Source organism: Trichosurus vulpecula, chromosome 6 (assembly GCF_011100635.1).
Source record: "Trichosurus vulpecula isolate mTriVul1 chromosome 6, mTriVul1.pri, whole genome shotgun sequence".
In the NCBI taxonomy this organism is placed as follows: domain Eukaryota; kingdom Metazoa; phylum Chordata; class Mammalia; order Diprotodontia; family Phalangeridae; genus Trichosurus; species Trichosurus vulpecula.
In genome coordinates this window covers 225,462,014-225,475,717 of record NC_050578.1, presented here as the reverse complement: position 1 = coordinate 225,475,717, position 13,704 = coordinate 225,462,014, and the positions used below count along the sequence as shown (strand labels likewise).

General features: G+C 38.0%; 1 protein-coding gene across 1 annotated transcript in view; it reads left to right on the top strand.

The window, feature by feature from the left end:
- The first annotated feature begins 4,499 nt into the window (after positions 1-4,499).
- STK33 (serine/threonine kinase 33) overlaps positions 4,500-13,704 on the top strand; it is a 107,558-nt gene continuing 98,353 nt past the window's right edge. Inside the window, exons 1-2 of the mRNA XM_036763750.1 lie at positions 4,500-4,901; positions 6,199-6,321. Coding sequence (XP_036619645.1) covers positions 4,500-4,901; positions 6,199-6,321 — 525 coding nt within the window. The remainder of the gene's footprint in view (positions 4,902-6,198; positions 6,322-13,704) is intronic.

Below are 13,704 nucleotides of genomic sequence, written 5' to 3'. Positions count from 1 at the left end.
GGCTCTTTTTTGTGATCATGTGTTTCAGGTAATCCAATAATTTTTATATTATCTCTCTTGGATCTATTCTCCAGGTCAGTGGTTTTTGCAATGAGATATTTTACATTGTCTTCCACTTTTTCATTCCTTTGGTTCTGTTTTAGAATATCTTGATTTCTCATAAAGTCACTAGCTTCCACTTGCTCCAATCTAATTTTTAAGGTGGCATTTTCTTCAGTGGTTTTTTGGACCTCCTTTTCCATTTGGCTAATTCTGCCTTTCAAGGCATTCTTCTCCTCATTGGTTTTTTAGAGTTCTTTTGCCATTTGAGTTAGTCTACTCTTTAAAGTGTTATTTTCTTCAGTATTTTTTGGGTCTCCTTTAGCAAGTCGTTGACTTGTTTTTCATGGTTTTCTCTCATCACTCTCATTTCTCATCCCAATTTTTCATCTACTTCTCTTACTTGCTTTTCCAAATCCTTTTTGAGCCCTTCCATTGCCTGAGTCCAATTCATATCTTTCTTGGAGGCTTTTGATGTAGGCTCTTTGTCTTTGTTGACTTCTTCGGGCTGTATATTTTGATCTCCTTGTCACCAAAAAAGGAATCTGGAGTTTGAATTTGAGTCTGAGTTTGAATCTGAGTTTGTTTTCACTGCCTGTTCATGTTCCCAGCCAACTACTTGACCCTTGAGCTTTTTGTCAGGGTATGACTGCTTGTAGAGTAGAGAGTACTTTGTCCCAAGCTTTAGGGTCCATCAATGCTGTTTTCAGAGCTACTTCTACTCCACCATCACCTCAAGCTCTGTCACAGCAGCGCTCCTCCTCCCCCAGTAACCTCCAACAAGGACCACAATCCAGATCCAAGCAAGGCACAGCAAGAGAAACTGCCTTTGTGCCCACAAAGTGCTCCTTGGACTTCCTCTCTGATCTGCTGCTAGATTCCTCCCACCATGTGAGCCAGGGACTTGGGAAGCAGCTGATGCTAGAGTTCTGGAAGCAGCCTCAGGAGCTTCCTGCTGCTGCCACCACCACCACCATCGCACCACCGATGACACCCCCAGGGCTGGTGTTTGGACCACTCTGAACTCGATCCTGCAGTTTCCCACTACCTGCTCTTTGGTGTTTGTGGGTTAAGAAGTCTGGTAACTGCTACTGGTCAATGATTCATAGCCCTAAGGCCTTTTCCTGGCTGGCTGACTCCCAGTCTGGTCTGTCCTGGCGTGGCCCACACTGGGTTGCACTCCATTCCCAGCACCATGCGATAGACCCTTCCCAGTGACCATCCAGACTCTCCTGGGCCAGAGACCTCTACTATTTTGTGGGTTCTGCAGCTCTAGAATTCATTCAGAGTCATTTTTACAGGTGTTTGGAGGAATTTGGGGGGAGAGCTTAAGCAAGTCCCTGCTTTCCAGCCACCATCTTGGCTCTGCCCCCTAAACTATTTTTAAAATAAAAAAAAACAAAGTTATTTTCCTAAAGTGTAGATCTTATCACATTACTGCCCTCTTAATTAGCTCTGTTGGCTTCCTCTGCCTCTTAGATCAAATACAAACTGTTTAGATTTAAAGCCTTTTACAAACTCACCCCCAACCTATCTTTCTAGCTCATTGTTCTGACTCTTTTCCCTGCACTTTTTGATCCAGTCACTGATCCTCTCACACAGCTCTCCAAATTCTGTGTTGGTTTCTTTGCACTGGCTCTCCCCCATGCCAATAATGGAATCCTTCCTCTTAGAATCTATCTCTTTAGAATCCCTGCTTTTTTTCAGGGTGAAGCTTGAGCACTACCTTCTTCATGAAGCCTTTTTCTTTTTTTTCCTTAGCAGCCACTGCCTGGCCTCCTTACACACCTTGCATTTATTCTGCATGTATTTGTATAGGCATATGTTGTCTTACCTGACAACGTAAGCTCCTTGCCAGTAGAGATAATTCCAGGCTGTTTTTCTCTCTCTGGTTCATGACCCATGGTAGTGCTTTAACCTAAATACTTTTTATTGACTGATAATATAGAAAATTCCAAAAGGATTTTCTTTCTCCTTTCACTCCTGTAAAGGATGATGGTGGTGGTGGTGGTGGTAATGCTGGTGGTGGTGATGATGATGATGATAACAGGTGGCACAGTGGATAGAACACTGGACTGGGATTCAAGAAAACTTGAGTTTAGATCCTACTTCAGATACTGACTAGCTCTGTGACTATACAAGTCACTTAACCTTCATTTGACTCAATTTTGTCGTCTGTAAAAAGAGAGATAATAATAGTACCTTCCTCTCAGGTACGCTGTGAGGATCAAATTAGATGCCATTTGTAAAGTGCTTTGCAAATCCTAAAGCACTATAACAGTACTTGATGATGATGATACAGCTGTTGCACACAACCACCTGGATGTAACATTGAGCCATAAAGAATGAAGTACAACATCTTTCATAGATGTCACCATTATCAAATACTAAATCTTCAGAATGCATGGAAAGTAAAGCTTTCAAAATATAAACCTCATGGAGCAGAAATTAAAACCATGTGGGATGAAAACCAAGAACATGCCATCCTGTCATCCTGTCTCAAAGATGATTTCGAGGAACAGAAGATGAGCTCACAGTCCAATACCCCTATTCAATTATGAAAGCAGTCATTTTTATGGACTTGTGCAGTAGTTTATAAAGCATTGAATGTAATAGAATAATAGTAGGATAGTGATTTGTCCTGAGTTTGTTTCTAAGTCGAATTGATCAAAAAGATGAGAATGAGATAACAGTGATGATGATGACGATAACAACTACTTCCTTTTCTGTAGTAGTTTTTTATTTATGAAGGGCATTCCTCAAGACAAACTCTTTGAAGCAGGTAATAGAAGCATTATCTCCATTTTCCATATGAGAATGCTGAGGCTAAAGGAAGTTAAATCACATGACCAGATATCTGAACTCAAGTTCATATTCAGTTCTTTTAACTTCAAGTCGAGTACTCTTTCTGCTATATCACAGTGCCTCTCAATTCCAAGTATGGTATACTGAAAAGGGTACAAGGTTTGGAGTCAGAGAGACCTAGGTTTTAAGCCTGTACTTTTACCCTTGGCTGTGTGACCTTGGCAAGTCACTTAACTTCCCGAGATGACAGCTTCCTCACCTGTAAAGTGAGGTTAGATTAAATGATCTCCCAGGTCTCTAAGCTCAAAGTCTTATTTTCTATGAAGATTGTTGAGAGGTCCTGGCATGACCTAAGTAAGAAGAGACTGATATAGCAGAAAAATGGGTGTGACAATTTATTTCAAATATCCAAAGGGCTATCATATGAAAGAGACACTACCTTTTTTGCTTGGCCAGAGAAAGGAGAACCAGTACTAATTGGTAGAAATTATAGGGAGCCAGGTTTCAACAATTAAGGTTTTCCACATTAACTTTCTTGGGAGTTATATATCCCTATCACTCAAGTTTTTCAAGCAGAGGGTGGAATGTTGTAGAGGGATTCCTTATTCAGGTGCCTGTTTGGCTTGATCTCTTCTAATTCTGAGAGTCTATGAAAATTTGAACGGCAGCCAGCCTAAGGTCACAAAGCTGAAAAGTGGCAAAGTGGGGATTCAGATCTTGGTCTTCTGACTCCAAGTTCAGTGCCCATTCCTCTCCAAGATAAACCACCTTTATAACCATAGGTCACATCCTCCCAAGATGAATGGAAAAGCAGAGGACCCAATAATCTCTACTTCTCTTTTAGGGAATATGAGGATGAGAGTTTATTTACACTTTCATAATATAGACTTTTAGAATAAGATAATTCCCTTGAAAATGTTGCAGCTCTACCGTAAATAGAGGTGAATGAATAAAGCTGTTGCTTTAATAAGGATACCAAAGCACATACTTATGTGTCATATATGTTTTTTCCATTATACTATTTGTCATTTTCACAATCATGGTCAGACAGAGGGCGACTTTTCTGATTGGAGTGCTAGGCAAATGTCCATTCACTGTTCAGACAGCCCTGTGCAATTATAGGAGATAATGATCCATTCAATGGGGATATATTTCTAGAAGGGGCCAGTTTTTAGAAATTACATTCTCAGTGGTTTTGTTCTAAGCCCTAACCTCTTACACCCAGGAATATTGTTATATAATCAAAAACCTGTAGAACTAGAAGAGATTTTAAAGATAATCTAACTTAATCCCTGTAGTTTACAGTAGGCAAACTCAAGCCCAGGGTGGCTAATGGACTGGCCTGAGGTCACTCAGCTAGACCATGCATGGGGAGCTAGGTGTTCAGACTCTGACTAGTACTCCTAGCAGTGACTTTGTCCGTACTCTAGTTTCTAGCCAGATAGAATAGCTGACAACTTTCATTTCTTTTGTTTCTGCAGATCTGGTGTACCAATGGCTGTTTAGTGTTTCATTAACTTGCAGGATTGCACCAATCAGAAGGTAGTTTATTTGAAGGAGCTCGCTTCTTGCTTTTCCTGCCGTTTGTTCCTCCTTCAAACAGTTGAAACACTGTCTCCTCATCTCCTCTGCATGTGGCTGAAAAACTAAAAAAAATGGCTGATTGTAGCTTTGGCAGAAAAAACCTAAAATGCCCTGAATGTTCTGGTAATTCCCAACCAGACAGCATTAATATATGTTGCTGCAAAAGAAAAGATGGCTCTGGTTCTGTCATTTCTGTGGTGGAGACATCCCAAACTTCAATCATCAACAGTGTAGAATTTCCACTTACAACAAACACCAACAGAAATAAAAACTCAAGCACTGAAAGCAGCACCATGAAAGAATCTCTCAACTTTGAACGTACTTTGGAAGAGTCACCAATCCTCTCTCCATCTCTCTCCATACTCCCATCCCAGTGGTCATCCCCAAGCTTATCCCCATCGGTGATTTCACAAGCATCTTTCCATCCAAAGGAACAATTCTCTAGCAATGGAGAGGTGAGCAGATTCTGGTCAGTGGCATATTATTTTTTATGTTTATTTCTAGGTATTGCTCAAATCAACCATTGCCCATGACCCTAAATGACCAGGAGTGCTCAATTCAATTCTACAAACATTTGTTAAATGCTTACTATGTGAAGAGCACTCTACTTGTCATTGGATAAGGAACAAAAATGAATAAGATGTATTCCCTACCCTGATGAAGCAAGTTATAGTTAAGGTATTACACCCTCATACCCAATACCCAGCCCTTTTCTAGGGATAGGAAGGAGGACTGAACTGAATCATTAAGTATCATATGCAGCAGTAGGTTGTATATGTGATGTGTCATAATTACTCAGATTCCCATTTTGATGTAGTTTTTCATATTCTAAAGCAGCATGGGACCCAAAAGTGGACCCACATACATGAAGAATAGAGATATATCACACAGCCTCCTAACAGTCTCAGACTGTTAACAGTCAGAGTTACACAGAACAAACAAAGAGGGATAGTGGCCCAGGCTCTGATACTTTACTTGGAAGTTTGCCCCCACACTCTCCTAAATTCTATATGGAAAATATCACCAAAGTTGGCTAGTTTGACCTCTATGGCACCATTGATTCCACCTAAATTCTCTTCCCTCTCTAACCCAGCAGATCAAGTTTCTGGAGTTCAGCTCTAGTAAATGGCCCCAATGTATACCCCCAAACTTAACCCAGTTGCTTATGCAAGTACTGTCAATCCAGATTTCCTCACTTGTGAGAAAGAAGCTTAGATTTTAGCTCAAATTAAATCTGAATTTCAAAGCACCTTCACCAGCTGATGCTGATTAAAGTTCAGATATAGGTTGAAGGTATTTTTATTATTTAAGAATAATTCTGGTTGTCTAGATGTAATGTCGCATGTAGTCTCTGAACAAGATTGTTTTTCACCAGTGACAGCCAACCTTTTGACACCCTATTTGGCAAGTTTGGACTTATTCCTGTTTACATTTGGGCTCAGCACAGAAATGCTAATATATTGTAATATAGGCCAGCTATCAATGGAGATGTGCCAACTGTTGGCATTTGCAACAGCAGCAAAACAATACTTTGAGTGCTTGCTGGCTTAGGTGCCTAGCCCCAGAGTCAAAGCCAAGAAAAACCATGAGATAGGTCATATAGGGTTTTTAAAATTTGAATGAAAAAGCATTTCTATTTCCATTTCCATTGAAAAATGACTTGGTCTACATTAGAGATTATATGTAGTTATCTGAGTTAAAGTATTGGCTTTATATTAATAGGAATATTACATTTGTAATATAATTGTATTTTTCCTTTTTGGCCAAAAGCCCTTAAGAACCTCAGACACAATTGAGACATGTAGAAAAGTCTCACAACAACAATGGACTCGTGCCAGCTCTGCAGAAGGAAAAATTCCTCACATGAGGATGGAAAATTGCACTGCTATACAGGTATGGGTTAAGCACTACTTTTTCTGTGTCCCAGAATGATTTTTTAAATGGATCTGGAGGAGCACACACAGCTCTTTACACCCTTACCTATTTTAACTACCAGGAGGAAAATTGCCAGTTTTGCTAATCCAGTAAACTAAGGTCAGACCATTTTCCATAGTGAAATCTGAACAATTCTCTAACCAATTTTAAGACAACAAGCCTAATTACCGATCAGAACAGGCAATTTGGGGTGGAGTCAATGTGAATGAACAATAACTAAGTGAAAAAAATCAGTTAAATGTTAGGGTGTTTTATTCATATGAATTTTTTTCTTTACCATGATATTTTTGCACCACCTAGACATAACCCCAGAGTTCCTTTTCTGGGTTATAACTTATTTCTTTGTTGTAAATTGGCCAATGTGTCAAAAAGGTTTATTAGGTACCACAGGACCCCTGTCATTTAACTACCTTTGTGGCCCTGGGCCAGTTACTTAGTTTTCTGGGCCTCTGTTTCCTCCCATAAAAGGAAAGGATTGGATCTCTCAGGTCATTTCTAATCCTACGATCCATTCTGTTGTGGAAAGAAGAATATTTCCAGGATACATGATGTCATCAGTGTGAGTAGGCCCTTCAGTGATGTAGATTTCAACTACTTTCTCTTAGTAGACAACCCATAGAAATGGGTTGCTGTGGCTGAAAAAAAAATCACGTAGGGGCCAACTTCTCTATAAACTTAGGCTGGTCTTCAAACAAGAAATATACATTCTTTCTCTACTCAAAACACTTTCAGCCCAAAAGAACCTGCCAGGACTCTCTATTTCTGCTGCAGCTTTCAGGTGTCTCTGATTATCTTCACACCACGATAAGGATAAAGACTTAGATTTAGCTTATAGTCACCAAGAAATTAACTTATTTTATGATACTCTTCACAACCTTGTTGTGAAATTATTAACTCCATTGTACAGATAAATAGACTGAGAAGTTCAGAAAGCTAAGAGATGATCTGTACAATTTTCTCATTGATGAGAAAACCGAGATCCAGATAAGGCAAGTGAATTGCTGAAAGTAACAAAGTGGCAGCACTGGCTCTGCCACTTAATTAAATATGTGAATTTTGGTCAAACCACTTAGGTTTGATAGTCCTCAGTTTCTTTTTCTGTAAAATAAAGGGATCGAGTGTGTTGCTCTCTAGGGTTTCTTCCAGCTCTCAAATTCTATAAAATGTAGCTAAATTTCTTCTTCACTTCTTAATGCAATTAAGAAAGAATTGTCCTGACTATTGTACCCACCCATTGTTTAGCTTGCTTTTTTTAAACCAGAGATTTCTCCCCCTGAAGTTACTTCCACCCATACGGTGTCCAAGGGTAAATAAGTTAATACTTGTGGAGAAATTGAATCGTGCCCACAAAGGAGTTTAGCTGTGTTTGGATGATAGATTGGGTGGATAAACTGAGAACTATGAAACTGTAGCTTTTTGTAATGAAGTCTTCATGGCAAACCTTTTTTCTTCCTTGTGAAATTATAATCACAACTTGTTTGGCAGCTACAGACTATCCTAGGATGCACTCACCTTATCTGAGGGGCAGAGTGGCATACTGAATAGAGAGTCAGGCCAGGAGTTTGGAAGACCTGGGTTCAAGTCTCACTGTGCATGTGTGTGTGTGTGTGTGTGTGTGTGTGTATGTGTACACATATGCATATGTATACGCACCGATAAATAGATAGATAGATTGTGTGACTCCAAACAAGTTGTTTGACCTCTTGTTAACTTTCTAAGACTATAAGTTGCACAACAGTTACTGAACTGCATTGATTAACAGCGTCTCCTCACCAAGAACTCCCTGAACCAATGAAATGATAGGTTTGGGTAGAAGAAAAGAAAAAGATCAATCATAGTATGATCACACAGTGCTGGGCAGTGAAAAACTACTCAATTGGTAGTTGTGGGACTTGGGTTTGAATCCTCACTCCATTATTTATTAATTGTGCGGTGGTACCCTTGACGTAATAAGGAAATTCGGAAGAGAGGAGGGTGGGGTTGGAGGTGGGGAAGATAATGTGGACTTTGAAATGTCTGCAGGACATCTGTTTTGAGGTATCCAATAGGCAGCTGGTGATATTGGAGTTCAGGAAAGAGATTAGGGCTAGATACATAGATATAAAAGTCATCTGTATAGAAATAAAAATTGCACCCATGGGACCTGATGAGATTAACAAGCAAGATAGTATAGAGCAGTGGTAGCAAACTCAAAATAGAAGCAAGAGCCATTAAATCATACATAAAGATCTGTGCAGACTGCATATTGACTTACAAAACCATGAACATTAATGTTAACATCATCTGTGTTTTATTGTGTTTTTATTTATTTTGTTAAACATTTCCCAATTACAGTTTAATCTGGTTTGGTCCATACCAGGAGTATTGTGGGCTGCATTGGGCCTTGTGTTTGACACCTTTGGTATGAAGAGAGTATTCTTAACTTTTTTGTATAATGGACCTCTTTAGCAGTCTCATGAAGTCTAAGGACCCCTTTTCAGAATAATATTTCTAAATGCATAAAATAAAATATGATTACAAAGGAAATCAATTTCCTGCCAAAGCATATTTTAAAACAAGTCACAGTTCCCAAGTTAAAAACCAACCCTCCCTTGGTGTAGAGGATGAGAAGAGGGCCAAGGAAAGACTGTTGTAGGTCATCCACAGTTAGTGGGCATGACCAGGAAGAAGATCCAGCGAAGGAGTGGCTAGGCAAGTAAGAGGAGAACCAAGAAAGAGCAGTGTTACAAAAACCTAGAAAGCAAAAAGTATCCAGGAGAAGAGAGGCATCAGCCAGGTCAAAGGTTGCAAAGAGAGTAAGAAAGATGAGCATTGAAAAAGGTTCTTAGATTGGACCATTAAGAGATCGGTTGATAACCTTGAAGATAGAAGTTTCAATTGATTGATGAGGTTGAAAGCCAGATTGCAGTTAAAAAGAGGGTGCAAAGAAAGGAAATAAAAGCAGTCATTGTAGACAGCATTCTCAAAGAGTTTAGCCATGAAAGAGGAGAGAGATAAGAAAATGGGGATCAAGAGACTGCTGAGGATGGGAAAGATATGGGTGTATTTGTAGGAAGTAGGGGAGCAGCTCTTAGGCAGGGAAAAGTTAAAGATAAGTGAAAGAGTGGAGATGATAGAGAGGACAGTTTGATAGAGAAAATAGGATAGGATCGTGAATGCCTGTACAAAGGTTGGTCTTAGCAAGGAAATGGGCCACCTCTTTATGTGAGACAGGGGTGAATCAGTACGAGATAGTGGTGGAATATATCTGAATGGTGTGAGAGGAGGAGGGGAGAAGACGGACCTCTTGGTGGATGGCCTCAGGTTTTTTTTAATGAAATATGATGCAAGGTCCTCAGCTCAGAGGGTGTTGGGGAGGCAAACCTATGAAAGATTTTAGGAGGAATAAAAAGGTTTAAAAAGTAGGTTCATTATGAAAAAATTCAATTATAGCATAGAGATTTGTGATTTTGTGATCAATTTTCTTTTCTGTTCTTCTTTGTATATTAAAATGCTCATTTTAGTTAGTGTTTTATTAAGCTCAGAAAATATATGTGCATATATATCCATATATACATACACATGTATATGTACAGAGTACATATATGTGTATGCATATTCTTGATATGTAGATACATGTGTCTGTGTATACTGAATAGAGTGCTGGGACTGAAGACAAAAACACTCATCTTCCTGACTTCAAATCCGGCCTCAGACACTTACTAGTTGTTTGATCCTGGGCAAGTCACTTAACCCTGTTTGCTTCAGTTTCCTCATCTGTCCAATGAGCTGGAGAAGGAAATAGCAAACCACTGCAGTATCTTTGCCAAGAAAACCCCAAATGGGGTTATGTAGAGTCAGAGGTGACTCAAAACTACTGAACAACAATTTAAACATATACACATATACTTATGTCCACATATATGCATACACATGTGCATATACACCTGAAGAAGGGGAGATAGATGATATGATCACCAAGGTGGTGGAATAGTTGCTTTCTGCAAAACTTCTCAAACCACAAAGCATCAAAAGAAAGACTTACACAGAAGTTATTGAATCATGATAGCTGGATCCACAAAATAAGAAGATAGGACCTTCCTACTCAAGGGAAAAATTCATGAGTAAACTCCAAAGAACTTTAAAATAGTGTTTTCATTAAGCTCTTCTTTTTCCAGCTAATTTCATGAGGCCACCAGTGAGCACAAACAAGCTCTCAGGCCTTTGAATGAAGGTCTCTCAAGGCAGTGGCTCTGCCCAAATCCCTCAAAAAGTAGTAAACATTAATTCTGCTCCACTGTTCAGAAGAAAGGAGAGGGGACAAAAGATCTGGTATACGGTAGAAAATGTGGGGTATGGTTCTTGGGCCATAGGCTAAAGAGGAACAAAGCATCCAGCCTAGATGCAAGGGGATTAGAAACCCAGATGGGACCAGTCCTTTCTCCCTAGAAGAGACACAGCCTACCCACATATATTCTAATGTAAGGAGACTGCTGCCACAAGGCAGCCCAACCTTAGAGGCCTTTTCAGCGATGGGAAAGGGAAGGACCAAAGAACATGTGATGGAGAATACAAAAGAAGTTGAAACACCGAAAGATCTAGGGAACACAAAGAGTTAAAGCAAGAGAGAGGATTCCTCCAAATATAAGAATAAGTAAAGCCTCAAAGAGAAACCAAAGCATGTTGAATAAATATTATGATACAATGGAAAATGATACTGCATTTCCTGATTGAAAAAAAATTCAGTGGAATCTCTAGGTATCATGGAAAAACAGGAAGAAATTCCAAAATGCCTAAAAAGAGAAATAAAAATCTTATAAGAAATTAGAAATTTATGTAGGCCAGATTCAGATTAAAAACTCATATATTCTAGAGCAAGAAAAATGGAATTACATGATTTAAAATCATAATAAAGAAATAGAAACTATGTAAGCACTATGACAGATTTGGAATACAAATACCAAAGTGAAGGAAAATTTGTCAGAAGAGAAGCAAAAGACATCAACATTACAAGAACACATGAATTCCATAAAGGGCAAAATGACTAGACTTGACAGGACATGTAGAAATAACTTAAGAATAATAGGTCTTCCAGAAGAATGTGACAAATCATAAAACCCGAATACCACAGTGGAAGAAATAATAGAAGAAACTGTACAGAACTTCTGAATACAGACAATGGTTGTTGTTTGTCTTTCACAGATTATCGATTAAGCAAATCTACAGACTGCCATCAGGAAAGCCCACACATACATGTATGTGTACATTTCTGAAGGGTAAACACAAATACCCTATTTTTTAATGCTTATTTTTTATTCTGAACTTTAACCTTTAGAAAAGAACATTTTCATACACAAAGCAGAACAGAAAGAGGATTCTTTGCGAAACCATGAGTTTTTACTTCATACTCCTTAATTTTTTTTAAAAAATAGTAAATTACACATATTACTTTGAAAACTATCCTGTGTTTCCTTCTGAACTTTATTCTTTTTTGTGAATTTAAAAAATGTTTTAACGGCTATATTTTTAAAAAAATATTATTGCTAATAGTAAGGCTTCTTCCTCCATTAACCAAGAGAAAGGGAAAAACAGAACACTTTTAAAAACCTTGTAACAAATAAGCATAGTTAAATAAAATGAATCAATATGGTGTTTTTGTCTAAAAATATATTCTTTCTCTGCACCTTGCATCCATCACCTCCATGTCAGGAAGTAATGTGCATCATATATCCTCTTGAGACATGGTTAGTCCTTGTGTTGATCAAAGTTCTTAAGTTTTTCAAAATTATTTTTCTTTACACTGTTGCTATCCTTGGTTCTCCTGGTTCTATTCACTTCATTCTTTGTCAGTTTGTGCTACCTAGGATTTTTCTGAAATCATCTATTTCATTATTTCTTAAGGTGCAAAAATATTCCTTCCTATTCATATGCCTCAATTTGTTTAGCTCTTCTCCTTTTGTCTAAACGATAATCCAAGGCATGTCATTAGATTTTAGTTTTGTTTTTTCTTCTTTATTTCTCCAATCCTTTCTTCTATGTTTGTATACTCTTTTTTTCCCTGTACCCTAATTATGAGAAATATCATTTCCACCTGCTTTTTCTTCCCTTTAACAGTAGTGTATTCTTTTTACTCTTCCTTCTTTTTTCCTTTTTCAAAACTTTAGAACAGCATCAAGTCATCTCAGAACCACTATTTTTCTTATTTAACTCCTTCAGAATCCTTTGAAAACGTTAAATTTCAGAAGGTGTGCTTGTTTCTTCTTCACCATTAGAATATTATCATTACATAATTTTTAAACCTAATTGCTCAAATAAATTTTTACTTTCTAGGTTTCTTTGGACTCTTGTGTTTGTATTTTAAAGTTCCTACCCAACTCTGGTCTTTTCATCATAAATACTTTAAAGTTCTCTATTCCATTAAGATCCATATCCCCCCTGAACAATTATCCTCAGTATTGTAGGCTAATTTACTCTTACCTGTAAAGCCGTATCTTTTGCCTTTTATAATGTTATATTCTAATATCTTCCAGAGTTTAGAGAAGGAAATGTTAGATCATGTATGATCCAAACTGTGGTCCCTTGATATTTGAATTACTTCTTTCTGAATGCTTGCAGTAATTTTGTTTTTTTTTTTTTTTTGACAGAGATGCTCTGGATTTTGGCTATAACATTTCAGAGACTTTTCTTTTGGAGGTTTCTTTCAAAAGATGATTGATAGATTCTGTCTTTTTATTGCCTTCTGGTTCAAATAGATGTGTGCAGTTTTCATTTATAATTTGTTGAAATGCATAATAGACCAGACTTTTTGGATCATTATTTTCAGGGAGTCCAGGGATTATTAAATTACCTCTCGATCTATTTTACAGGCTAGTTGTTTTTATACCAGATAGCTTACGTTTTCTTCTTTATTCAGCCTTTTGATTCTGTTTCAATATTTCTGGCTATCTTTTGGAATCATTAATTTCTCCTTAGTCTATTCTGTTTTTCAGGGAGTCCATTATTTGGGTAAGGTTTATCACTTTCCGTTCTAAGATATTTATCCATCTTGAAATTCTTTCCTTTAGAGCTTTTATTTCATATTTTAACTCTTGCTTCATTTCTTTTAGGTATTCATGTACACCTTTTTTATTTGTTTGGTTTTTTGTTTTTGGCAGTGTGATTAGGGTTAAGTGACTTGCCCAAGGTCACACAGCTAGTACATGTGTCAACTGTCTGAGGCCGGATTTGAACTCAGGTCCTCCTGACTCCAGGGCTGGTGCTCTACTCACTGCACCACCTGGCTGCCCAGTGTAGACATTTCTTTTAGAAATAAGTACTTTTTATGGTTGTCATGGAATTACTTTATCTGAGATTGGATTTGGG